This window comes from Taudactylus pleione, unplaced genomic scaffold (assembly GCF_031769625.1).
Source record: "Taudactylus pleione unplaced genomic scaffold, aTauple2 ptg000250l, whole genome shotgun sequence".
In the NCBI taxonomy this organism is placed as follows: domain Eukaryota; kingdom Metazoa; phylum Chordata; class Amphibia; order Anura; family Myobatrachidae; genus Taudactylus; species Taudactylus pleione.
The window spans coordinates 7,064,495-7,091,637 of NW_028284652.1; the positions used below are offsets into that span (position 1 = coordinate 7,064,495).

Genomic DNA, 27,143 nt, shown 5'->3' on the forward strand with positions numbered 1-27,143 from the left:
GATACAGGGATTCTAGGTGAGTATCCATGTGTTTTAATAAAGTTGTACTTTCACGGTGTGTGTCTTGTGTTTGTTTTAATATTTATTTTGCAGGTGAACTAGAGATACCAGTGGGCCCTTAATGCACTGCATGCTGTTACTTGTGGTACACACTGCACGATATGCCGCAAATTGATACCAATATAGACAAATTTCCTGCATGTAGGGAAGATCAGAAGATACGCATCGTGATCAAGTGTACACACTGGACGATATGAGTGGTTTGTCGTTCTGATACATTGGAATTGCTCCTGGTATCGTCTAGTGCAGGGGTTCCCAACAACGGTCCTCAAGGCACACTAACAGTCCAGGTTTTAGGGATAGCCATACTTGAGCACAAGTGACTAAATTAGTTCCTCAGTTATTTTGATTTAACCATCTGTGCACAATCATGGATATCACTAAAACCAGGACTATTAGTGTGCCATGGGGACCGAGGTTGGGAATCACTGATCTAGTGTGTAGGGGCCTTAAGGGTACACATTGTACCACTGACTGACCAACTGATAGGTAAGAGGTTGGGTTGGATGAGAATTGGACACAAGTGTAGCATTTGTAATTGGGCTGTGGCCATGAAAATTATGACTCACACCCAGCATTGTAGGCTCTTGGCAAAGCAATGCACTGGGGCCCCTACCCACCCATTCACAGGAATAAAAATGTAAATGGCTGCAGGCTGGGAGGTATAGAATGCTGCCTGGCTGCTCTGAGTGTATATAATTCACAAAGCGGCCGGAGCTGGCTACCCTATACACAAAGCAAGAGGCAGCACACTCCATGTAGATGTCCCCTGCTCGAAGGCACCTAGAATTGTGGAGCCCTGGGCAGCTGTTCAGTGTGCCCACACGTGAAGATTGTAAGCTTGCGAGCAGGGCCTTCCTACCTATATATCTGTCTATTACCCAGTTTTGTTCTATTAATGCTTACAATTGTAAAGTGCAACGGAATATGCTGCGCTATATAAGAAACTGTTAAGAAATAAATAATGGCCCTGCCTGGCCACACCCATAGTGTGCTTTAGCCATGCATTTGTCCAAGATTTACTTTGGCCAGTGTCGGGAGATATATGGATTGGATATGACATCTGGGAAAACAAAAACAGTTTGTGGGGAGAGTGGAAGCTAAAGAATGCCACCAATCCGCTTTGTAATAATGGATAACAGCAGTCACCTTGGCATTCTATGCCCTGTTAAAGAAATTATCAGCAACTGTTTTTTGTTTTGTTTTTTGAGGGGGGGGGGGGGCATCCATCTACTCTGCTCCACAAAAGGGCAGTTTGGAAGGAAAGAGTGGGTAGCTTTTGGTCCACAAGACAAAGAGTGTTATGAAACATACACTAAATCTTTGGGTATGTTTTTTAAATTATAGAGAAAAACTTGCATATTACTGTAGTAGACTCAGGGTCAGGTATATTTCACCTTCAGATTCTGTACCTGGAGAGACAGCGTTGAGAGGGGGGACGGGGGTTAACAGTTTCCACAGCAACAGCGGCATCCGGCGCACGTTGGTGAAATGAAGGCGGGACTTCCGGTCTGTGGTCTCCCGGAAGTGATAGGAAGCGGTGGCCTGGACTGAGTAAAGATGGCGGCTGAGGAATCTGTGCGGCAGCAGACGGAGTGCGATGGTGAGGCGAGATGCTGGGGCACCACAGCACATTCACACTTAGCAATATAGCGGAGGATGACAAAGCGCTGTCCGAGCCATTCATGCACATAGTACTTTATATAGGCGCCTCCATCTGTCTGCTTCAGGCACACATCACTGCAGTCCATATACACTTCGCTCCCGTGGGTGCTGCTTTGTGTTTGGTGCATATGGGTCACACTCAGATCTCTCTCTTATATATCCCCACCATAGGTATTAGTTCTTGCAATGCAGAATCATGCACGGCACCAACAGGTACTGAGTGTAATTGTGCTTTGTGAAGGGGTTATGTAGTCACATTTGTTGTCACTGTTGATGGTATTTGTGTGTTGAAGTTATTTATATAGATGACCCCCATAGTGACAGCAAATATCACTGTACAGTATAATTTCCCCTTTAAATCATTGTATGTGCTAATTTCCACCCACAGTGCATCTAAATATGCCAACACACTCAGTGAATGACATTATATATACATGTGCCGTACCACACAGCCATGAACTATGGCGTATCTCAGTAATAGCTGTGCATATTTCTACTTCAGGGTCCATAGGGTATCCACTGGATACTTTGGGGTATAGGTGATGACGTCAGGCATCGGGCACCATAGAGTTAAGTTTTCAGCCTCCCAGGATGCACTAGGGTCCCTCTCCTATACCCCGAGCCCAGGCATCTCAGTTTAGTTTGGTGCCCGGCCGGAGTCGGTTGGACCTGTTAGAGGGGGGCCATGAAGAGCCCCTGAAGTTTTTCTTCTATGCAGCTGTGGCTGCACATCTGGAAGTACAGCATGGACAGTCAGTCCTGACGTTCATGCTGTCTTCCCTACACCCCCGCCGGTACCAGAACGCAGGTACCGATCCGGGGATGCTGGTAGGCATCTGGGGTCACAGCTAGCGGTGACTCCAGATGTTTGGGACCATGGCCGGATTTAAGGGGGTCAGCAGGTAAGCAGCGGAGTCCCGCGGTGGGTCCCCGCTGATACATGGTCCAGAGTCCCCAGGCAGGGTGCTCCCTGGGGACTGGCTGCAGCGTGGAGCCAGGTACTAACCTGCGCTTACACTACCCCCCTGGGACAGCAGGACCGCGGCAGAGCGGTAGCGCTGCGGCGTCCCAGGGGTTAAATGCATGCCAGGGCCATCAGCAGTTCCTCAGGTTTGCAATCCGCAGCGACCACTTTCAGTTCCGGGCGTTACCTTTTGGCCTGGCGACAGCACCACGTGTGTTCACCAAGGTGATGGCGGTCATGGCGGCTTCCCTGCGGCTGCAGGGAGTCCGCATGTTGCCGTACTTGGACGACCTCCTCTTAGTGGCAGGATCTCCGGAGCTCCCTCTACGCCACTTGGACCTGACCATTGCGGTACTGCAATGGCACGGCTGGTTAATCAACTGGCAGAAGTCCACCCTGATCTCGTCTCAGCGGATTCTGCACCTCGGAGCCTTATTGGACTCCGGACAGCAAAGGATCTTTGTGACGGGGGAAAAGATCTCTGCCTTGCAGTTGAGGGTGCGCAGTTGTCTACAGAGCCGCCGGGTGTCTCTGCACTTGGCGATGAGGTTACTGGGCTCCATGGTGTCGGTATTCGACATGGTGGAATATGCCCAGTTTCACTCCAGACCTCTGCAGCACCTGATCCTGTCCAAATGGAATGGACTGCCTCAGAGTCTAAAGTCCCAGACGATGGTGCTCACTCCGGAGGTTCGCCTGTCCCTAGCCTGGTGGTTGCAGACGACCCATCTCAACAAGGGTCGTCCGTTCTGGGTGGCGAATTGGGTCCTGTTAACAACGGACGCCAGTCTTCGAGGCTGGGGAGCAGTCTCGGGTCCACACTTGTTCCAGGGCAGGTGGACTCGGGCAGAAACAGAGCTTCCAATAAACATCTTGGAACTCCGAGCGGTTTTCAGCAGGCACATCAGGTTCTCCAAGGTCACCCGGTGCAGGTCCAGTCGGACAACGCTACCACCGTGGCCTACATAAATCGGCAAGGAGGAACCCGAAGTCGGGCGGCTCTCGTGGAGGTGTCCTGGATCCTGGTATGGGCGGAGCGCAATCTTCCGGGCCATATCAGCGGTCTTCATCCCGGGAGTGCTAAACTGGGAAGCGGACTTTCTCAGTCGCCAGGACGTTCATCCGGGAGAATGGTCCCTGCACCCGGACGTTTTTCAACTGCTGGTGGACAGGTGGGGTCCTCCAGAGATCGACCTCATGGCGTCCCGGCACAACAAGTTGCTGGTGTACGGGTCTCGCACAAGAGACGAAGAGGCGTCTCTGGTGGATGCTCTGTCTGTCTGGTGGACGTTCCGGTTCGCTTATCTGTTTCCTCCGTTTGCCCTTCTTCCGCGGGTAATCCGGAAATTCAAACAGGAAAGAGGGACGCTCCTGTTGATAGCTCCCGCATGGCCCAGACGGCACTGGTTCTCAGACCTTCAGGGTCTATCTGTGGACAGTCCTCTGCGGTTGCCGCTACGACCGGACCTTTTGTCACAGGGTCCTTGTCTTCACCCGGACCTGACTCGGCTGTCTTTGACGGCGTGGCTGTTGAGACGGCCATGTTGAGGTCCAGGGGATTTTCCAGCTCTGTGGTGCGAACCATGCTAAGATCTCGGAAACAGTCTTCCGCCAGAATATACCATCGCGTGTGGCATACGTTCTTCCAGTGGTGTTGACCGAGAGGTTATGCACCAAGGGAGTTTCGTCTGTCTAGAGTTCTAGCCTTCCTACAAGCGGGACTAGACCATGGGCTTTGCCTTGCTTCTTTGAAGGTGCAGGTTTCTGTCCTGTCTGTCTGGTTTCATCGTAGGATTGCTACAATCCCTGATGTGCGCACCTTTATGCAAGGCGTTCTGCGAATTCAGCCGCCGTTTTTTCCACCTGTGGCGCCTTGGGACTTGGCTGTGGTCCTGAGGGCTCTCCAAGGACCGCCGTTTGAACCGCTGGGCTCAGTGGATCTTAAATGGCTAACAGCTAAGACTGTTTTCCTTCTGGCCATAACTTCGGCCAGACGGGTTTCTGATTTAGGGGCTCTCTTGTAGACCCCCTTTCTTGATTTTTCATGGGAACAGGGCAGTGCTACGCACTCGTCCTGAATTTCTTCCCAAAGTTGTTTCCCAGTTTCATGTTAACGAGGAAATAGTTGTACCGGCTTTTAACTCACCTGGTCTTTCAGTGGGTGAGGCCACTTTGGATGTTGTGCGGGCCTTAAGGACTTATGTTGACCGCACTTCTTCGTTTAGGAAGTCGGACGCCTTGTTTGTCCTCTATGGCTTCCGTAAAAAGGGTTGGCCTGCTTCAAAGCAAACTTTGGCAGCCTGGATCCGTATGGCAATTTCAGAAGCTTATCTTCATGAAGGCCTGCCGGTTCCTCCTTCTGTGAAGGCTCATTCCACTAGGTCTGTGGATCCTTCGTGGGCAGCTCGACGTGGTGCCTCTGCAGTCCAGATCTGCAAGGCGGCCACGTGGTCCTCTGTCCATACCTTTGTGAGGTATTATGCGTTTGACACCTTTGCCTCTCAGGATGCTTCCTTTCGGGCGGCGGATTCTCCTTTCAGCACAGGAGAGTCCCCACCCTTAAAGGATACTGCTTTGGGACATCCCCAAGGTATCCTGTGGATACCCTATGGACCCTGAAGTAGAAAATATGAGATATGGTAAGAACTTACCCTTGTTATCTCTATTTCTACGAAGTCCATAGGGTTCCACAGGACTCCCGCCCTGTTGCACCTGTGCTGCAGATGGGCTTTGCTCTGGTCACCGGTTTTTCAGTCTCCCTCTGGTGAGAATGTGATTCTTGTGTGTGTCCAGATCTTTTTTCTCTCTCTTCCTTCTCCTCCTCCGTCCCATGGCTTGGTACGTAACTGAGATGCCTGGGCTCGAGGGCGGGGTATAGGAGGGGGACCCTAGTGCATCCTGGGAGGCTGAAAGCTTAACTCTATGGTGCCCGATGCCTGACGTCATCACCTATACCCCAAGGTATCCTGTGGAACCCTATGGACTTCGTAGAAATAGAGATAACAAGGGTAAGTTCTTGCCATATCTCATATTATAACATGACAAATGTAAAACTAAGGGGGCTATAGATTAGTTTTTAATTAATATTTTTATTGAAATTTGCATAGTAGAGAATACACAAAAGATACATTTAGAGACAAGCAACAAACAGCCGAATGGGGGCTGCTTATAAGGCAACTTTACAAAGCTTCAGCCCTGATAGGTGATGCCATCTTCAGATGGCAATACCCATTGTAGCCTACGGGCTAAGTTCCACAACTTTTTTTTAGGAAGGGGGATCTTCCGATTCTGACCGCTTGCACATGCACTGGATGCATGCCTGACATGAAAATAATAGGAAATAAAGACCTTAGATGCTCAAAAATGGTATTACAAGGTAATTAAACTGTTTCCATCTAAATATAAAATGTAATACAAAATTATTGAAATCATTGATTAATTTAGAAGTAAAATATAGACTCCCATCTGAGGTGGTAGAGGCTAATACATTAGAGCAATTTAAGCATACTTAGGACAGACAAGGATATCCTTACAAAGAATAAGTAGGGTTTGAGATTACCATAAGGTTAAAAAAGGGTCAGACTAGATGGGCCAAGTGGTTCCTTTCTGCCGTCAAAGTCTGTTTCTATTCCACAATTACAAATGTTCACAAAGCAGCACAAATTAGTATCAGAGTCCAAGATGTTGAAGTCCTATTATTTATTACCAGTTATTTATATAGCGCACACATATATATTTGGCCATTCACATCAGTCCCTGCCCCAGTGTAGCATACAATCTATATTCTCTATCACATGTGCACACACTTACACACTAGGGTTAATTTGTGTTGGGAGCCAATTAACCTACCAGTATATATTTTTGGAGTATGGGAAGAAACCGGAGTACCCACGCAAGCACAGGTAGAATATACAAACTCCGCAGAGGTAGGGCCGTGGTGGGAATCGAACCCATGACCTCAGTGCTATGAGGCAGTAATGCTAACCATTACACAGTCTGTGCTGCCCAAGTCTTGATTATGAATTCCTAACGTGAACAGTGGACACTTTTGTGTATTCCGGGAGTGGTTCTCAAACATTTTTCTGTTGTAACATACTGACATTCACATATGTGACACACAATTTGAAAGCTATAAATGTAAATTAACTTTATTGTGACTGCCTGTTCCCGGCTCCACTCCATGGGGTCAATTCTATTGACCACGATGTAAATAGCGCCGGGAGATAGCTCCCGGAGCTATTCAATCCATCGCGATGTTAGGTCGGGGAAGGCTCATTCTCACGCCTTAAACATTGTGTTTAGGCGCGAGAACGGGCATTCCCCGACCTAACTTCCCGGTGCGATGCTGTTTTCCCGGCGCTAAGGGCAGATAACAGCCTCGCGCCGGGACTTTTGTCGGATTTCTGCTCGCATCCCCGGAGGGGGTGCGAGAAGAAATGCTTAGTCGGGGTTAGCTGCGCGGTGTATTGAATAGCTCCGGGAGCTGATTCCCGGAGCTATTCACATCATGCAGAATAGAATCGAGCCCAATGACAGATGTCCTGGAGTGGAGCAGGGCCCTCTTCCCTCATGTGTTTCTCTTTTCCCTTACTTAAACTATCCCTGTGCTTGCGTGGGTTTCCTCCAGGTGCTCCGGTTTCCTCCCCCACACCAAAAATATACTGGTAGGATAATTGGCTCCCGACAAAAAAATAAAATTAACCCTCGTATGTTTGTGAGCATGTGGTAGGGAACATCAATTGTTTGTACGAAAATGCGTATAGTGCAATCCTATTGCCGAAGTTATAGACAAAAAGCGGCTAACTGTTTTCACCATCTCTGAGCAGGTGAAAACTTGTGCAATATCCCTATTAGTGGCTAAACTAAAAATGTGGGAACTTGGTTCAGAACCCTTTGGACATCCCCCCCAATGACTAATTAGGAAAAAAAAAATGTACCTAATTCCCCCTAATAATGACGTAATTGTTGTGGTCAGAATGTAAAAAGTATTGGAAAATAGGTTTAAAGTAATGGGTCAGATATTTTGGGGGGGCTGTATGGATGGGACAAAATGCACTTTATAGACACTAAAATAGACTAGCACCTATATTAATGTACCCCCAATGTAACTGCAGCAATTATTTTCGCCATTGCTTTTTATCACAGTTATACAAATATGCATATAACAGCCATTTAACACAATTTAAGAACCCAAAATACTTTTATTAGGTCTACTAATACACTTCTATATTGATTTCCTATGTCAGTTAGGCTTTTTATGGGGTACAGACTGATCTCAAATTGTGCTGTACTTTTCTCTGTTTCACCATGCGCAGTTTTTGCACAAATTAGTTTTTGCATGTTTTGTAACAGGATAGGGGGGAAAAATGGGAGCATGCATAGACAAAATTTGCGAAAATATTGCACTAAAACACGCAAATTGTGCAAAAATTTCTCCGACGTTCAGTTTTTGCGTCTAATTGAATTCTCCCCCCCCACCCCCATAGAGTATTAACCCACAGTCTTAAGAATAATTACCATCCTTTATGTTGACTGGATGTGATCGGGTAACTCTCCGTTTATGGACTTGGCTACAGAACACTGCATATGGGCACTGTTGATGCTCGAGTCCACATTCAGTGGAAAGAGGTTGCGGTGGTTAAATAAAGAAGTGATTCTAGAGATGGTAACAATTTCTGATGCATTTCTCCAATATAAATATTGGTTTCATCAGAAGCATCCTTCTATTTAATTTGATTACTAATGGTCTAGTATACCTGATTTATTATTATTTTAGGTTAGAATGCCTAACATGATTAGTTTGATTTCTTATTGTAAGGTCATTACAGAAAGCTCATACAATGGGATTTTTGCCTTGTAGCATGTAAAGAATACTATACACACACGCCCTGTTTGAAATACCAGTGACCATGAAATAGTGTTTCTAAATAAATTGGACACGGAAGCTCTGCTCACAGTGGATATTTTACATTTTGTGTGCTGAACTAATATATTACTTTTTATATAGCTCCACCACTTTTATGCAGCAATGTACAGACAGTATTTGTAATTTACAGCAGCCCGTGGCCCTTTGGAACTTAGGGCCTGATTCAGTACTAATCGCAACTTCAATAGCGATTACGCCCGCAGTCTCACTGCGAATATATGCTATACCTCTGCGATCGCTATGCCGTCGCAGCACAACATAAGGACACCCACCTTACCTTACACACTTAATACTTAGCAAGACTACAAAACCATCGGCAACAGCGAGTACAATCACAGTCTCACGCACACTTGCACAAGCTCTGACCTTACTCAGGAATTGCTAACCTCGTCGCACGCAGTGAGTACAGCTGCGTATGGCATCGCAGTGGACAATTTATGCACGCCCATGCAACAGCATTCCAATGCACTGGCACGCATGCGTTTTGCAGAGAGAGAACATGCAGATAGTGCCCTGGTTGTGATTGAATTTATAGCCCTTGTGCTGTAAGGTAGTACTACTAGTCACTGTGCCACCATGCTGCCCATGGTAAATGTTGTTTTCTCTAGGAACAAGTACATCATGAATACAATTAGGATCTTATCAATTTTAGGTAGTGTCTTTTGATATCACTGCTTCCCAGCATACGGACTTGCAGCATAGTAATTACTGAGTACATAAATATTGAATCCACGCCACTGTAACGTGTAAAGAAAAACAGTTAGATTTAACCAACGTAGGGGCCTGTCATAATAGGACCACACGTGAGATGGCACTGAGTTTGTGGTGCTCCCATTAAATTTGTGATACACAAATAAATACTTACGCACAAGGGCAAGAAAAGACAAACAAAATTATTAGTGGGGGAATCTTCAAAGTAAGAAATCTTTTTAAGGTAAAAATGAAGCCTAACTTTTAATCAGGAAACCCTTTAAAAAGTAATTATTAGAAGATATCCTAGATACGTTAAAAATGTGTTAAATAATCATGATAGTCACATAGTAATTGCAAAAATAAAAAAGGAAAATGCAGGCGAAAATATATAAAATCTCTTATGCACAATTAAATATCGTGGCTACATAACTTAAGGGATACAGAACTGATACACAGCACCTGTGTCTCAAAAATGTGAGAGCAACAGGATTATGAAAACTGTTATAATCGTATTAAGCCCTTATTAAGGTCTCCAGAATATTTCCTCATATAAGAATGATTTTGGTTATTCTTCTACAGTATTCCCAAGTATAGTGAAAACAAGGAATATGATATGAACAATAAAGTTAGAATCTGTTAGCCTGCTGCTTGCAAAACTCCCAATATAGGTACAAATGTACTAAATGTCATTTATATTAATACTGCTTGTAGCTTAGTCAAAACTAGTGTTCCTGTTAGGCTGTTTTAGCGGGGTGCTGCTTCCTGCCAGATTTTAAAAGGGCAAAATGCGCCCTGCCATTTTAGTGGCGCCCTGCTAAAATAGCCTGCCCTGAGCCTTCCGCACCCGTGGGCTGCAATGTTTCGCAGGTGGGAAAAGTTGTAGTTTACAGTCACCCCTAGGTGAATAGACTCAATGCGCACGGCATCTATTCACCGCGAGGGGAGAGCTTGTGGGAAGCCCAAACACCTCCCTCCCGGCGCCCTGCCCTGCCTGCAGCCTAGTGGGAACACTAAAAACTATGTAAGGCCGCACTAATTTAGTTTCAACCAACAATCACACAGTAATATATGGACCCCCAAAAATTATATCGGGTGAAAATAATATCTGTGGTGGTTGTCCAGATATTGGACCTCTGTGTATACAAACTAAGAAACCATTAATTATCCAGTCAAAGATCGTAAAAAATTAGATACAAATTTTCAGCTTGTATTTTTAAAATATGAAATCTTTGTGTGTACACAATAATTGGTAAATACCAAGACGTCTGTAGATAAAATAGAGGATATGGGACTCTGTATCAGATGTGCTGCTCTCTCTGTGCAGACTGGGAAGACGTGCTATTTGCCTGGTTGGGCTTGATCACATTTTGGCATTAAGCAGTTATGTGACTATCACGATTATTTAATAAACTTTTTAACATATTTAGGATATCTTACAATATTTTACTTTTAAAGGGTTTTCTGATTAAAAGTTCAGGTTTTTTTTTTACCTAATAAAATTATTTTTGAAGCGTGGGGATGTAAGAGGGTTTTTTTTTTTCTCTTGCGCATGAGTATTTATTAGCATAGTAATCTCGTAAACTAAATTCATGTGTGGGACAGATCCAGTTAAATTATTTTTCTGCATAGCACTGTTTATAACTTTTCCTAAATTGTGTAGTGTCTAACTGGTTGGGATGTTTTGAGTTTGTGTACTTATTTTACCCCAATATACTTAACCAGTATACTACTTTCAGGTGTAAATTGCCTCACTTATGACGAAGCGATCATTGCCCAGCAGGACCGTATACAGCAAGAGGTTAGTGTGACACTCTCACAATCTGAAGCGGTCTCGCACTACGGGGCTCATTCTGCGTTGAGAACAAAGCAATAAGAGCATGTAACTTGGCACCGTGCATGCTGCACAGCGGGAGGGGCAACTTTAATATAAGCAGAGAGATTTAGGAGGGGTGTGTCCAACCTCAAATCTAAATCATAGGGGTCAATGCTAGTAGGTGCGAGGTGCGATTTTCACTTCGATTTCGCATAGCGAATTAATTTTGCAATCCAATTAGCAACTCACACTGATCAGTCAGACCGAATTCGCAGCTTTCCACTCGCACCTCCCTGAGGGTGAGAGATGGAAAGGCGAATCTTTATTTTAAGGTTAAAATGTGGGGACCCCGTGCTGAACCAATTGAACCCCCCGGATGACCAATTAGGCAATTGGAAGTTTCTAATTAGCTTATTTAGTCAAATAATACATGTCATTTTTTGGGGTAAAAAAAAAAATTACCTCAAATTACCCCAAAATCAACTTTTTCGTTACTTTAGGCACCCCAAATTTTCATTACAATAATTTTTTAGTTGAAAAATAATTGTTTTTATAATTTTTTTCCCATTTTTCAAGGTGCCCTCAAAGTACCCCCAAATCACCCTTTTTTTTCTACTTTTTTGTGCATTTTTCGTTTAATTTGTTTGAGATTAAACAAAAAAAGTTTGTGTTTTATCATTTTCTTGCATTTTAAAAAAAGCACAAATCAGCCATTTGACACCATTTCCAAACCTACAGTACCTTCCTAATGGACACAAACAGCCTTCTATACAGTCCTGCTAACAAAATTATCCATTTTGGGGGTTCCAGGATGGTCTCCCCACATTTTCATGCATTTCTCGCAAATCTCATTTGGCAGTCAATTCGCACCCCTCCACTGCGAGTAGTTTGAATAGGCATTTTTATTTGGATTGGTGAATTCTCGGGAGTGCGCTTCACGGCGAAGTGTGCGAGTTTAAAGAAGCAAACTCGCTACTTGCAATTCGCACCTAATTGGATCGAGCCCCTAGTGTACAAATAAAGCTGTCCAGCATTTGCGGGCTACATGGAAAATCAGCCATTATGTACCCTTCATGCAAAATAAATAAATGTATGTGCACCCCTTACATTGCAACATGGTTTGTATGAGATACAAAGTTACTTTCTTGTTGTGCTTTGCTCTCAAATCAGAATTGGCACCTACATGTGCTAGCTGATATGTTATTGTCATGGAAATAGAGATTTGCCTGCTTAGATGACAAGTGATTAGTGAGGGGTGGGATTTAGTGTTCTATACTTATCAATGACACAGGTCAGTAATTTCCCCTCTGTATCTCAGATTGCCGGTCACACTCCACTGCTTTCGGATCGGTTGGAGCTTTCCGTACTGTACCAGGAATATGCTTCTGATGACAAAGTGTACCAAGAAAAGATAAAGGTATTTTCTTTAGAAGCATTTCTTTCTCTTGGTTTGTGTGAGAGCAAGAACATGAGGCCTATCATACCACTGGTTGTTCTCTGCATAGATTCACAACCTTGCACAGCAAGAATTTGTTCTCTCTCTGTAGCCTACTGTAATGCAGATGAGTGTGTTAAGGAGTGCCTTTACTTTCGGCACTAATTTCATGCCCTGTGAATCCAGGCTGTTGTAGGATTTACCTAATATATATATAGGAATATGTTAGGTGGAGAAGCATTATGGGACAGAGACAATGTTGCCAATGCCCTGAAAATATCATTCTAATATAATGCAATTCTCAGACATTTAAATTAACAAATAAAAAGGAGAACAAAATAGTTTGTGAATGTCTTTAAAATAGATGTGACTTATTTTCCAGGACCTGCACAGAAGATACACTCACATACGCCGAACACGACCAGATGGAAACTGCTTTTACAGAGCGTTTGGCTTTTCATATTTAGAAGCCCTGCTGGATGGAGGACCTGAACTAACAAGGTAAGATAGAATTCTTTGTGTATGTGAGAAGTTTTAAAATGTATATTTATCGAGCTAATTGCACACAACATGCATTTTAGAAAAGAACATAATCTAGAACCTTTCACATAAACAAGTGTATAAGTGCCATGAGAGAGAATTTGCTTCAGTCATAAAGAAAGTACAAAACTGGATTATGGCTGAAGTCTGCGTGCTACCACAGTAAAGAGAAAGAGAGTAAAACATTGGAAAGCTGGAGAAGGAAGGAGGACAAGGAGTTGTGATCTTGCAGGGGCTCTTGACTTGGTGAGAGCCGCAAGCTAATCTTTAGTAACCTTGCGGTTCCCACCATTGAAGTCAATGGTGGGAACCATTCATTGGCTGAGAGAGGCAGAGGCTTGCGCCTCTCAGCCAATGAATACTCAGCCGCGGTATCATTTAAGAGAAATGCCGCGGCTGCCATGTCATTTGGGAGGTACCGTCCTTAGAGGACAGTACAGTCCGTGGTCGGGCTCCTCGTTTTTTGTTTTTTTTGTTTTCAGAAGACCGTGGATGCCTACTTGGAGAGGAGTACCGGTCCAGGTATTGTAGGTTATATATATAACTATATATATATATATATATATATATATATATATATATAGTTATATAGTTATATAGTGTGTAATAAACTTATATTGTCACGGAGTGTGTGTCTTGTCTTTATTTTAACATTTCTTTACAGGTGAACTAGAGGTACCAGCGGGCCCATAAAGCCCCGCATGCTGGTATTTGTGGTTCTCCAAGTACCAGCATGCAGGGGAGGCTTGCTGGGACCTGTAGTTCTACTGTTAAATATAGAGTTATGGTAGACTTACCTAGATAACTCCTTTTCTTCGAGGCCCATAGGGTCCACAGGGATACCATGGGGATATTATGGTTGGAAAACCAGGCACCAAACAGTAAAAGCTTTGGCTCAAATAATTGTACACCAGAAACACACTTACAGAAGATGAGGGAATCCGTGACTGAAATAAAATCACCCAATGAAGCCAGGTGCGTCAGGGTGGGCGCCTTGTGGACCCTATGGACCTCAAAGAAAAGGAGTTATCTAGGTAAGTCTACCATAACTCTATATTTCTTCTTCGGGGTCCATAGGGATCCACAGGGATACCATGCGGATGTCCTAAAGCTGTTTCCCCCTAGGGTGGGGGATGCACCTGAGCAGAAAAGAATAACTTGTCGCCCAAAGGAAGCATCCTGGGAGACAAAGGCATAAAACCTAAGAAAAGTGTAGACAGAAGACCATGTGGCAGCCTTGCACAATTGTTCAGCAGAGGCACCACAACTGAAATACCACGATGGCCCTACAGACTGAGTAGAATGTGCTGTCACCGTGTTTGGGACTGGAAGATCAGCCTGTGTGTACTCCCGAGAGATAGTCATGCGTAACCATCTCGCCACAGTCTGCTTATTAGCTGGCCATCTTCGTTTGTGAAAAGTATATAATACAAAAAAAGTATCTGATTTGCTTACACCGTTTGTACGCTCCACATAAATACGGAGAACTACATCCAGGAAGGCTTCACTTACAGAAAGGTCTGGAGCCTGAAAAGCTGGAACAACAATTCTTCTTTAACATAATGGGACACTACCTTAGGAAGGTAACCCTCCTTTGTACGAAGAACAGCTTTATCTTGGTGGAAAATAAAAAATGGGGAGCGACAAGAGAGCGCTGCCAAATCCGAGACTATATGAGCAGAAGAAATGGCAAGAAGAAAGTGTCTTTGCTGTCAACCACTTCAAATCTACAGAGTCTAAAAGTTCAATTGGGGAAGCTTCAGAAGGACTGAAAAGAAACCTGTCTAGCTCTACTATTTGACTTAGATGGCAGACCTTTTGGCTTTGAAGCCTCCAGAGTAGACATTGTTATCCAACTCTGCTCTTTGATCCTGTATCAGCTTTCCAAGATCTTAACCAAAGGGCCCTGCGTGCTACTATGGTTGCTGCTGACGCCTTAGAAGCTAAAATTCCATCATCCACTGCAGCTCCTCCCAGATTGGAAGCCGCTTCCCGTATGTGGGAGATATTCATCATCTGTTCTCTGGTAGCATTTGGTAGATAATTTTCCAATGCCTCAATCCATTCTTCAACAGCCTTGGCTACCCAGGCTCCAGCTATAGCCGGACAGGTAACCGCTCCAGATGATGAGAATATTGCCTTAAGACAGGCTTCAATCTTTTTATCTGTGAAATCCCTCAGAGAAGATGCTGATGGAATAGGCAATGTAGCGTTTCTGATTAAATGTGTTTACATGAGCATCCACAGTAGCAGGTACCTCCCCACTTAACACACACATACAGAAGGTGGTAACGGATATAATGATTTTATCCTCCTATCTGCATAAAGCCGCTTATCAGGGTTACCCCATGCCTCCTCAATAAGTTCAGTGAGCTGTTCAGACACAGGGAACTCAGTTTTGACCACCTTTCGGTGGTGATTAAACACTGGAGTCGTCTTACTATGAGCAGGTTCAACATCCTGAATATCTAGGACTGATTTAACCGCCCTCTCCACAGTAGATGGATGATCCTCCTCCCCAGAAGTAGATCCTGGAGAGGAATCCTGTGCAACATCAGATCAGATTCCTCTGATGATGCGTCTTAATCCATATGTTGGGCAGACTGAGATAGACAACTTGCGTTTTGGCGCTTTAGTCACTACTGGTCTGTTATCAACATTAGATGGTACCACACTTTGACTAGCATAGCCATCAACATCCCTTATTGTGGAATGCATATGAGGTGAAAACATATGTGGACATCCCATCCAAGGAGGCATCGATGGAGTAGCCCAACGATCCACCACCTGCATCATAACTTGGGACAAAGAGGATACCCAAGATGGCTCTTGTCCAACAACAGGTAAACCGGACTGGTAAGGTGGTACTTTATAACAGTCAACACACGTCTCTGACACCAGAAGCAAGGACTGTTGCGCGTGATTCCCCATAAGCGAGGAATCGCCTTACCTGATATCTCCAAGGATCCGGTGCAGTCCAGGTCGCAGCCTCGCTGCTAGCTAAGCTCAGCCACGACCCGCCGAAATCACCAGTACAATTACTGATGATACGGCCCGGCGGAGGTGGATGGAATCGCAGTACATGCGTCTTAGTACAGACGCCTGGTACTGCCAACTCAAAAAAATTAAAACAAAACAAAATAAAAGCTGAGCTTTTTTTTTAAATTTAAAACTCTACAAGCATTTGACACAAAGATGCGTGCATGGATCTCACTGATCTGTGCATGCATCTGTGTCAGTCAGACCTGCTCATGCTAAAATCGAAAGCATGAAGCAAATCTATTCATTTTGGAGATTTGAAGTTGGATTTGGTGTTTGATTTTCAAATTGAATATTGATAAATAAGGGATTTGTGTGTTGGGGAAAAAAAAAGGTCTGATGTTTTTCCGAAGTTCGATTTTTGAGTGGGATTTGAGAGAAATTCGGTTTTAGGTTTGATTTTACATTCGATTTTGCCTTTAGTAAATCTCCAAATGCAAAATCGAATGTCAAATCACTCAAAAATCTAAATCGAACATTAGTAAATCTAGCCCTGTGGATCACCCGTACACATGCTGTAGGCACTCGGCAGTGACTAACGGCTCAACTGGGCCTAGTTGTGACATCAGCCCCGACACATTGGGCGGACGATTGGCAAGCGCATATGCCAGAGGTTCCTAAACGCGGTCCTCAATGCACCCTACAGTCCAGGTTTTAAGGATATCCATGCTGGAGCACAGGTGACTTAATTAGTACCTCAGTAAATTGGTCCTCAATGCACCCTACAGTCCAGTTTTTAAGGATATCCATGCTTGAGCATAGGTGACTTAATTAGTACCTCAGTAAATTTTATTTAACCAAGTGGACTTAAGCATGGATATCCTTAAAACCTGGACTGTAATGGCAGAGTTTAGGAAATTTTGACCTACCAGCTTTTCATCTTGTTTCCATTTTTATATTGTGTGGCGTCACAGCACCTATGGGTTATTATTCTACATCACCTGCATCCTAGAACCAAACTTGTAATGTCATAACTGCAACAGCGTAAACAGATCAGCTGATGGTGTGTACTGCGCATGCATATGCTCTGAGATAGCATTGCCGTCGATTACTCAGATACAAAGCCATTGCAGATGGAGGGATGGGAGGTCAGTGTTTGGGGGGTGGTGACAGGGGCATGGTCAGAGAAACGCAGGCGTGCCAGTCCGTTTGAATGCCATTACATGGGCATGCAGAAATTAGCTACTGCAACGGCATACGCAGCTTGTGTACTCCGTGCAACGAGGTTAGTAGTTTCTGAGTAAGGTCAGACCTGTTGTAATTGTGCGTGAGGGGCCAATGTTGCCGATGTATACGCAGGACTGCAAGGTATTACGGATGTGAGATAGCGGTAGTGGGCGTCTCTATGCTGGCTGTGCGACGGCTTTGCGATTGCAGTCACTAGCAGACCAGCGTACGTAATCACAGCTGCGATGGCAATAGCGATCCATAGGGAATCAGGCTCATAGTTAGATTATTAGTGCTACTGGGTAACCTGCTCCTACATTGTGTATGATGTGAGACTCTTTTTGTAATCAAATGCTCTTCTTTACAACATCCATAATTGTAACTTGTTCTATTCATCGGCACTGTGTCTGTTTGTATGCCTCCCTCATTTTATCAGTGTCTTTCTCTCTTGTAGGTTTAAGGAGGTATCGCTGCACAGTAAGGAAGATCTCATCAGACAAGGATTTACAGAGTTTACTATTGAAGACTTTCACAACACAGTGAGTTCTGAAAATGATCAGTCATGCCACTATCTGTAACTCTGCTATTCATTTATGTTGTGTAAATATTAAAATAATATTAAGATGTTATAATTACCTGTATGTATAGACTGCTTACTCTGCACGGAGAAATGCTGCAGGAGAAATGACCCCTTCGTAGACCGGAAATAGATTGCAGGCCACTTTATCATGTGACTTCTTTTTTCTTTGGCATTCCACAGTTCATGGATCTGATCACTCTTGTAGAGAGGCGTCCAGCAGTGTCAGAGTTACTAGCTGCATTTAATGAGCAGACTGTTTCAGATTACGTGGTCGTTTACCTGCGTCTTCTGACATCCGGACATCTGCAGAGAGATGGTGTCTTCTACCAGCACTTTATAGAAGGAGGGAGAAGTGTCAAGGAATTCTGCCAGCAGGTATGAACAATGCACACTGCTGCTCACAGCTTTTTAAAATATATTTTAAGAATTCTGTCGTAATTTAGTTTTGCTTAGCAGCCATTGTTTGACTTCATCACATTTCTGTCTCAGTTTAAATCTGCATTGTGATTTTTTTTTTTGCTAGGACCTTATTAGAAATGCTTTTACATTATAGATGCACTAAAAAAACCAATGACTTTGTGGTTCAGTAATATGCAGACATGTTGATGCATAGGGGATCCCGGCCTCATTTGTCCTATCCACTTTAGATTACAAGGGGTGTTGCAAGTCTTTGCCTGTGCTCAGCTCTGCTGTCAGAAACATGGGTGGGGAGACCACCGGGCGCTGTGACAAACTTCAGCAGTTTGTGATGACACAAGGGAACACTTAAGCTGGGTACAGACTATACGATGTGTACCCTGCCGATAGAACGACGCAATGAAACGATATATCGCTCGTACTGTACCAGGGTGTGCTGATTTAAATCAACTTGATTTAAATCACATGATTTTTTAAACAAAAAATCTGATATCAAGGTGTTTAATGTATTGTTAGAATTAAACCAAAGAAAAATATCCACATTCAAATACCCTTCTACCAACACTGGTCAAGTTCCAAGCAAAAGCAACCCTGTTTAATGACCTATTGTTTGACCACGATGTTGTGTCAACAGTGGCATCAATACATTTGTGCAGAAAACTAGCTGGTAATGAAAATATCATGGTAGCAGTAGTGCAATTGTGAACAGCTACAGCTTCAGTAGAAAGAACATTTCTTCTTCGGGGTCCATGAGGTCCACAGCCATTACGTTGGGGTATGAATCCCGGTCACCAAACAGTTAACACAAACGAGCTCTCTGCTCCCAGGATGCACCGGGGTTCCTCCTCATATACCCCTCCCCCTGCCTCAGGTAGCCAGTTCTTCCTGTTTGGTGTGTTCACCACATAGACAGTGGGACTGCTGGAGCAGTCCTGCAGACGAGTAACAAAAAAAAATAATAGAGTGTTACTCTCCATCACGGCGGGTGGTCTGAGCTGTCCTGGAAGCAGCCTCGCGTCTGATAGGAGACGCACCGACCACCCGCTACAACTACCTCCTCCTGCGCCGCACCGTTAGCCTTGGCAGGACCATGGCTAGGGCTTCGGCAGGGGCTCTCATGCCCTGGACCGCATCCGGATCAAGGAGATGGCAGGTAAGCGGGTGGTCGCGGCGGCCACTGACGCTGGGACCACGTGGCGGTCCGGCCTCCGGTGGTGAGACTGGCCGGAGGCCAGCTGCAGTCGGGAGGCATACAGCTTGTTTCCTACACTAGACAGCCGGAATGTGATGATCCTGACCAGCCGGGGCTTGTAGCGGCGGCCAGGTCAGTTTACCAGGCAGGTCCAAGCAGCATTGGGGAGGTGTGCTTCCCTGGCGGCCCCTCCCCCAATCCACACGCTAGTTCAGTCCTCTGGCGCAGTGATTGTGGGTTGCCTCTCCCAGCCTCCATAGGGCAGCCAGAGTGTATGTCAGTTGCTCTCTGAACGCTGTTTCTGCAGGACGCTGGGCAGTCTCCCTGTATACCTTTCCTACTGCTGGTTCAGGTTTTATAGAGCTCTATCCTACCTAAGCCTAGGCTGATTGTGGTAGCAAGAGCTTATATGCATATGACTCGCAGAGTGTTTATGCATGACATGTGATTGTTGTTTTTATGGATACTGTTTCTTATGTAAAAAGAACTGTGACTCCTGTAAACTATCACTGTCTTTCCCCTTAACCCTTTCCTACGGGTGTGTGGGTAGTTAGGGTGAAACAAAATCACGTTGTGTACTAAGAACTTGTCATTATTATGTCTCAGAGTCTGAAGGACAGGCGGCTAAAGTCCCTGTGCTGGGGGGGGTTTCCCCACAGGATTTCATACAATCTGAATTATGTGGTTACTGTGTTAAAGTAGACAAACCTCCCAGCTTCTGGATAAGAACTCTCTTGGGTTTCCTTTTCCCAGATTATGGACCAAAATACATTGCTTAGTGGCCAGGTTGAACAGGCTCAATATCCTACTAAGCTGGTGTGCTTTTTGATTAAGAGCCTATGGCAAATATACTGCTTAAATGCGTTAAGTTTTGCTGAGTTATGCTGCCTTTGTTTCTAAAAAGACTGTGTGAAGGTGAGCACATTACATTGGCCCCCAGCTGTATGCTATATGGGCTAAATTGTAATTCACATATACTGGTAGGGCTGGGTTGCCCATCTCCCCTCTCTCCTAATTAGGAAGACTCAGCTGAGTTGAGTACTGATTGGGGGTGGTGAGGGAAGTTGGCTATCCCTGAGTATGCCTTGTTCCCAGGAAAGTGCATAACATTGGAATCCTACCAACTTTTGTTGCTTGGATTCAGTACCGATTGATGCAAATCTACAGGTAGATCTTGCAACTGGTCAGTTAGGCATGGATGTGCTACTGACTTAATATAAATGGGTTGTGGTGGTCACTGTTCTAAAGAGTCACCACAGTAGTCAAATCTACCAGATCATAGCGCAGGTTGTGGACAGGTTTTCGACTCCTGCGCCAACCCTGGTATTAAGGTATCTTCAGCAGCTGCAACCTACCATGTTTAGGCTTCCTAGGCATCTGTCCTGGAGGGACATGTGTGCTCACTCGGGTCAAAATGTGACTTCGTCCTTAACAGCTTTCCAGCAATTATGGCAAGTAGCTAGGCCAGTAGGGCCAAAAGAATCAGAAGGCGGTTGGTCTCACGCTCCGTCCAGCCCTTAGATTCTGGTACATCTTCTGGTGTTTAGGGGGACACATGGGTCTCTTCCCAAGAGTCACTCTCAAGAGAGGAAGACCGTCTTCCAACAGTACGTCTCCTCCCTGATCAGAGGGGTCAAAGCTATGCTTGTGGAGCCGGTATAAGGAGAGGCTCCAGTGTTCTAATGCCAGAAAGTTGTGAAAGCCTCCCAAATCTGACTACAGCCAGACCATACTGGACATGCCCAAGATTGTCTGATCTTGATAGCTAGGCAGCATTGAGCCCAGTTAGTACTTGGATGGGAGACCACCTGAGATACCAGGGGTTGTAAGGAAGGTAGTATGGAGTTTCTCCGGGCAGAAAAATCCATATTACCAGAAAGGTTGAGGCCTTATATCCCTTTCCAGTACCATTGGCATTCGCCTTTAAATGTTCCACTGATAAGACATTTGAAGCCGGTTTCAGGGCAGTCTTTCTCTGTCAGGAGCTGTTATCTGCCTGGCCAGGGTACGGCCGAAGTTCCAAATAAAAGCACAGACTATCTGTCTCTCGCCAGAAGAGCGACTATCCGTTAAAGACGTTTTGTCGCAACCAGGGTGGTATTCTGGTTCCATATGAATGAAGAGATTGTGATCCCAGCTTTCAGACTACAAGCCTCTCGGTAGGTGAGGCTTCCTTGGATGTTGGCCGTGCGCTACATATTTATGTGGATCGCGCCAACAGCATGAGGAAGTAGGTTTCCCTTTTTGTACTGTATGACAGTCATAAGGCTGGGCAGCCGATAAGCAGACGCTGGTCAGATGGATTCATATGACATTTTCTCAGGTATACACACAGACTAGTCTGGTGGTCCCAGACTCAGTAAGGGTACATCCACATGGTCAGTGGGGCCTTCGTGGGCGGCTTGCTGGGGCAGCCACATGGTCTTCCGTCCACACCTTTGTCAAAGTTTATGCCTTTGACAATTTTGCCTCTCAGGATGCCTCCTTCGGGCGTAGGGTTCTCCTCTCTTCCGAGAGTCAGGCCCCGCCTGTAGGTTTAGTGCTTTGGGATATCCCCAACGTAATGGCTATGGACCCCGAAGAAGAAAATAAGAGTTATGGTATAACATACCTTTGTTAACTCTTGTTTTTTTTTTTCTTCGAGGTCCATGGGGGTCCACAGGACACCCACCCAAACGCACCTGTAGTTCTGGGGGAGGTTTCCGTAATTTTCTTCTCTTGACAGTCTGGACTCGTGAGAGTGTCTCTTTTTGTCTCCGCCTGCTTGAGCTTGGTAACGAACTGGCTACCTGAGGCAGGGGGTGGGGTATATGAGGAGGAACCCCGGTGCATCCTGGGAGCAGAGAGCTCGTTTGTGGTAACTGTTTGGTGACCGGGACTCATACTCCAACGTAATGGCTGTGGACCCCATGGACCTCGAAGAAAGAGTTAACAAAGGTATGTTATACCATAACTCTATTTTTCAACATTTGCTTTGGTGCAGTCAAAACTGAAAAACCGCTTGGGTACTGACAGAGCTGCAAAACCTGTGTTTCTTTTTAAGGCGTTCAATAAACCTAATGTGTAGGCTTATTCAGATTTACAAATCAGGCAAGGCAATTGGCAACTATTGTAACTTAACATCATTTCTGTTTCTTTCCTTTTGCAGTTTGTGTGATTTGTGTGTAGTTTGCTGTGCAATGCCATGATTCTTTATTATTATTATTACTTTATTGTTTTTACTTGGTTTATTGTTTTTTTTTTTTTTTTTTAATAAAAATCCGATTTAAATTAAAAAAAAAAAAAAAAATCTGATTTAAATCAAACAAAATACGATTTAAAAAAATAAAAATCATAATTTTTTTTTTCACACTCTGTGCTGTACACAATACATGATCCAGTGTACGATGGTGCAATATATTGCTGTATGTAGTAGCATGACATCATTCACCACATCATCCCATCCACTGGTGCAGCACTGCAGATGGGACACTACTTTACACCAGTGGTCTCCAACCTGTAGCTCACGAGCTACCGGTATCTCGCGGTCTTAATTTTGGTAGCTCTCCTAGCTGCAGTACTCCTGAGTCAACTAGGAAGAAGTGACCTCTGACGTGTGCTTCCCCCTTGGAATCGACGCCATAGGTGGAGCCACAGGTAAGCACGTCACGTGATTGTCGCAGCCTCTACAGCAATCACATGACGTGTTTGCCCATGGTTCCACCCACGGTGTCTATGCTACGGCGGAGCGAGTGACTCCAGCCCTGCCCTGCCGGAAAATCACACAGCAGCCCTGCCTGTATCTTTTGCTCCTCTACTGCAAGTACATCCTTGGAGCCGGTAATTAACAATACAATGTGCCTGTGCTTAAATTTTATTTACAAACAACACCAATATCACTGTAATAATTAAATGCATTTTTATTTTCTATGAAACATTTATTGTTTTTTTTATTAAATTACCTTCAATTGTTCGGTTATTAGCCAGATTTTTTTTTTTCTACAATTTTAGTAGCTCTTCATTTTTCTAAAGTAGCTCACACCTTAATTAACGTTGGAGACCATTGCTTTACACAGATGCAAAATGTTCAGTGTACATATGGGGTGTGTTTGTTGTTTTAAATAACATTTGTGGTTGATTTCATACATTGGACGTTCCTTATGCCAGAGTTTGACTTCTCTCTGTATTATCTGTTTTGGATTTTCTCTCCCCTTATGCTTTCAGTTCTCACTTCTGTCTATATTGGCTACAATTTATATTTTTACTTCTACAACCTCTTTCTTTAGCATCTTAGATTAAAACTGTTTACGTTACTTGAGAGGTAGCTGCAGTTTAGGTATATTTCTGGTTATAAGTGGTGTCCTCATGTAATGCTGAGTACACACTAGGTTGACAGGTCGGCCTTTTGGACGACCAACTGACCTATCCGATGATTGGTAAGTGCATATACCAAAGTTTCCCAAATGCACCCCAATATTTCAGGTTTTAAAGATATCCATGGTTGAGCACAGGTCGTTAGATCAAATTGACTGAGGTACTAATTAAGTCACCTGTGGTCAAGCATGGATAGCCTTAAAACCTGCACTGTTAGTGCATTGGGGACGGTGTTTGGTAAGCTTATATGCCAGAGGTTCCCAATCGTCCGCCCAATGTGTCGGGCCTGATGTCACAAGTAGGCCCAGTTGAGCTGTCAGTCAAGGCCGGGTCCCTATGGCATGTGTACAGGCGATCGGCAGGTCGTCTGTACACGCCAGCAGATGTACCAATATATATTTGCAGATATATTGGGCATCTATTGTGCTGCACACCCGCTGCACAACGTCATTCACAGACATATCGGGGGTATACACCTGGCAACGCACTAGAGATATATATCAGCAATTTGCACCAACTCTAAATGTGGTCATTATTAGCACTCTGCCTGTCCCCAGTACCGCTACCAACATGCCTGTACATGTGTTATTGCGATCGCTGATTATTTATAGAATATTATACGTTTTTATTTTGAAGCTGGTCAATACATTTCTTCTACGACTCCACAGCCCTGCTGGAAGCTTTCCAAATAATTCTCAGTTCTCAAATTTGTTTTATTCATGTAATGATCAACTACAGGTGTAATAGGATAGATGGATCCTAATGAAATATTTGTTGCTACTCAAAGTATTTTGGTTGTAAATCCTTAATTTTGTTAAAAAATGTGTATTAATTTAAATGTCCTATTCGGGAATCTAATGTAATATTTTGTTTTTGTTCTCTCTTTCTCCTCTCCCCACAATGCCTGTTTCCCTGCTCAGGAAGTAGAGCCCATGTGCAAGGAAAGTGATCACATCCACATCATTGCTCTCTCCCAGGCCTTGAATGTTTGTATCCAGGTTGAATATATGGACAGGGGTGAGGGGGGAAGCACAGTCACCCATGTGTTTCCTGAGGGCTCAGATCCTCCACAGGTCTTCCTGCTCTACCGACCTGGACACTACGACATTCTCTATAAGTGACCTGCTCCGTATTGTTCTGCACGCTCCCTGTGTGAAGTCACATTCTTCTCTCCGATGTCCTCTGAGCTCTAACCTGTTCCCTCTTTTCTGTACGTTATTCTCTGCCTGTTACGTTTTATCTCAATGGAGCAAAATAAATGAACTCAACAGAGCACTGGATGTATGTGTGTGGGTGGCACAAGGGAAACAGGTCTGGGGGTAGTCAAGCACCGAACGCTAGGTTCCATGTTAAAAATAAATGTTGTGGGCAATGACTACTTTACTGTGGGGTATAAATTGGGTGGGCTAGTGATTTGTGATGTGGGGGTTTTAAATATTTGTGTTGTGCATTCCAAGCGTACATAAGGGATGGTGATGTGACTGGGCAGATTGTTAGAGCAACTGGCAGCTCAGTTCTTTATATGCTAGTTATGGCAATGAGACCGACATAGTACAATTTTCATTTTTGGGTGTAACACTCCACTTGTAGCTGCCTGTGAATTTATTATCACTAGAGTAGCTTTTCCTTGGCTGATTTACAGAAATCATTCTACAACATACTATGAAATGATAGAACACAAAATTGTGAAACACAATGGCATACATACTCCAGATATTTATATATACAACTTTCCCTCTTGGTAACACAGACATCACTTACTGCCACATATATTCCGTCTTGATACTTTATAACTATAGGTTTGGGCTGTATAGTGAAGTGTAGCAAAGAGGGAACATTGTATAGTTTTTGCACTGCACAGATTTAGTAACCAGATCGCGTTTGTGGTGTCTTTCCTGGTTACTAAAAATAAAAACACTCCACATTTCATGGTCAAAATATAGACTTTTGTGCAGAAGTTATTGTGAAGCCCAAATGAGCTGTTCTGCAATAGCCGCCATCATGTAATATTTGTGTTGATAGAATCAGTAGATAAAAAGCTGCCATGTACTGAGCTGATTGTCAAAAACCATACTGTAAGATTAGATAGGGAACATTATATTTCCATTAACTTGTGTATTGATCATCCTTCTTACTACCTAGAGGCCAAAATATATTTTTATGCAAATGACCTGCCAATTTCATTACAAGCATCTACTTGGCGTAGGCACTCTTTACTATAGACGTCACGTTGGGAACACCGCTATGCAGCCTTTCTGCACTACAAAGTGCATCCAATGCATTTGTAGGTAGGTACAACACAAACTAGACACTTGCTTACATCCTGCAGATCGATGTCTTCTGTTTCATTTCTATGACCGGAAAGTCACTTTGGAAACCAAGAAATCGTGAAATTGCTGTCTTTTGTTTTCATGATGCATTAAATGGGCCTATAATACCAGTGTCTCTAGTATGTAACAACTACTATCTAAATGTTCTCCTACGTCCTGCTGTATTACCATACTGTATCATGTGTATACACGTTGCAGGCTGCAGTAACTCTTAAATGGTTAATTATGTCTGGCAACAATGTATTAGTAAATGACGCTAAAACCCACAGACTGCTTAGTTTTATTACCACACCATGTGCGTAGGTATATATACTACTTGGTATTCGGGTGGCTGTCATTAAATCCTTCTGTTTCACTCGGGTGCAAATCTGTGGAAAAGGAGAGATGGAGGCGCCCACTAGTATTGTATTATTTTATTTCTATACTACAAGTATGTGTACCAAGGGTAGAATTTGAAATGGATTATTTGGGTAATTGTGTGTTATGTCGATTCCTTTTATTCAGATTATTTGCTCCAAACGTTAAAGGTAGGTAATTTTACTTTTTCGTTTATTATACGCTATCTACGCCAGTGGTTTTCAGCTCCAAACAAGTACCACCAACAAGTCATCTAATCAGGATTTCTCTGTGTAAACAGGTGGGATAATTAATGACCTAGAGAAATAAATGGACTCCCCTGTGCTTGGTTAAGAAATTCAGAAAACATTGCATGATCGGAGTTGAGAATGACTGATCTACACAATTCTAACAAAGGGCAAAAGAAATGCTGCTGCGACGTAGTTGTGCACCTTTTGGTTTGCAGGGAATTTAAAGGCATTAGATGACTTTAATGCTTCTAAATTAGTGTTGTTCCTCGCCTTTAACTAAAGTAGTATAGTCAGATTTTTCACTCTCTTTGCAGCAACAATGAGAAAATGTATCTAAGTTAGCCATGCGGATAGTAGTTTGTTGTACAGATATTTGTCTATT

General features: G+C 44.0%; 1 protein-coding gene across 1 annotated transcript; it reads left to right on the forward strand.

The window, feature by feature from the left end:
• The first annotated feature begins 1,531 nt into the window (after window positions 1-1,531).
• OTUB1 (OTU deubiquitinase, ubiquitin aldehyde binding 1) lies at window positions 1,532-26,440 on the forward strand. The gene is made up of 7 exons (XM_088480059.1): window positions 1,532-1,663; window positions 11,045-11,106; window positions 12,440-12,538; window positions 12,939-13,057; window positions 17,757-17,841; window positions 18,063-18,257; window positions 24,765-26,440. The coding sequence occupies exons 1-7, from the start codon at window positions 1,621-1,623 to the stop codon at window positions 24,963-24,965; spliced, it is 804 nt and encodes a 267-aa protein (XP_088336185.1). The 5' UTR covers window positions 1,532-1,620; the 3' UTR covers window positions 24,966-26,440.
• Window positions 26,441-27,143: the final 703 nt, after the last annotated feature.

Excerpts from the sequence above, each read along its gene's own strand:
- OTUB1 (XM_088480059.1), top strand. The coding sequence starts at position 1,621 with ATGGCGGCTGAGGAATCTGTGCGGCAGCAGACGGAGTGCGATG. Across the intron at positions 13,058-17,756 it reads GGAGGACCTGAACTAACAAG|GTTTAAGGAGGTATCGCTGC; the intron begins GTAAGATAGAAT and ends TCTCTCTTGTAG. Across the intron at positions 18,258-24,764 it reads TCAAGGAATTCTGCCAGCAG|GAAGTAGAGCCCATGTGCAA; the intron begins GTATGAACAATG and ends TTCCCTGCTCAG.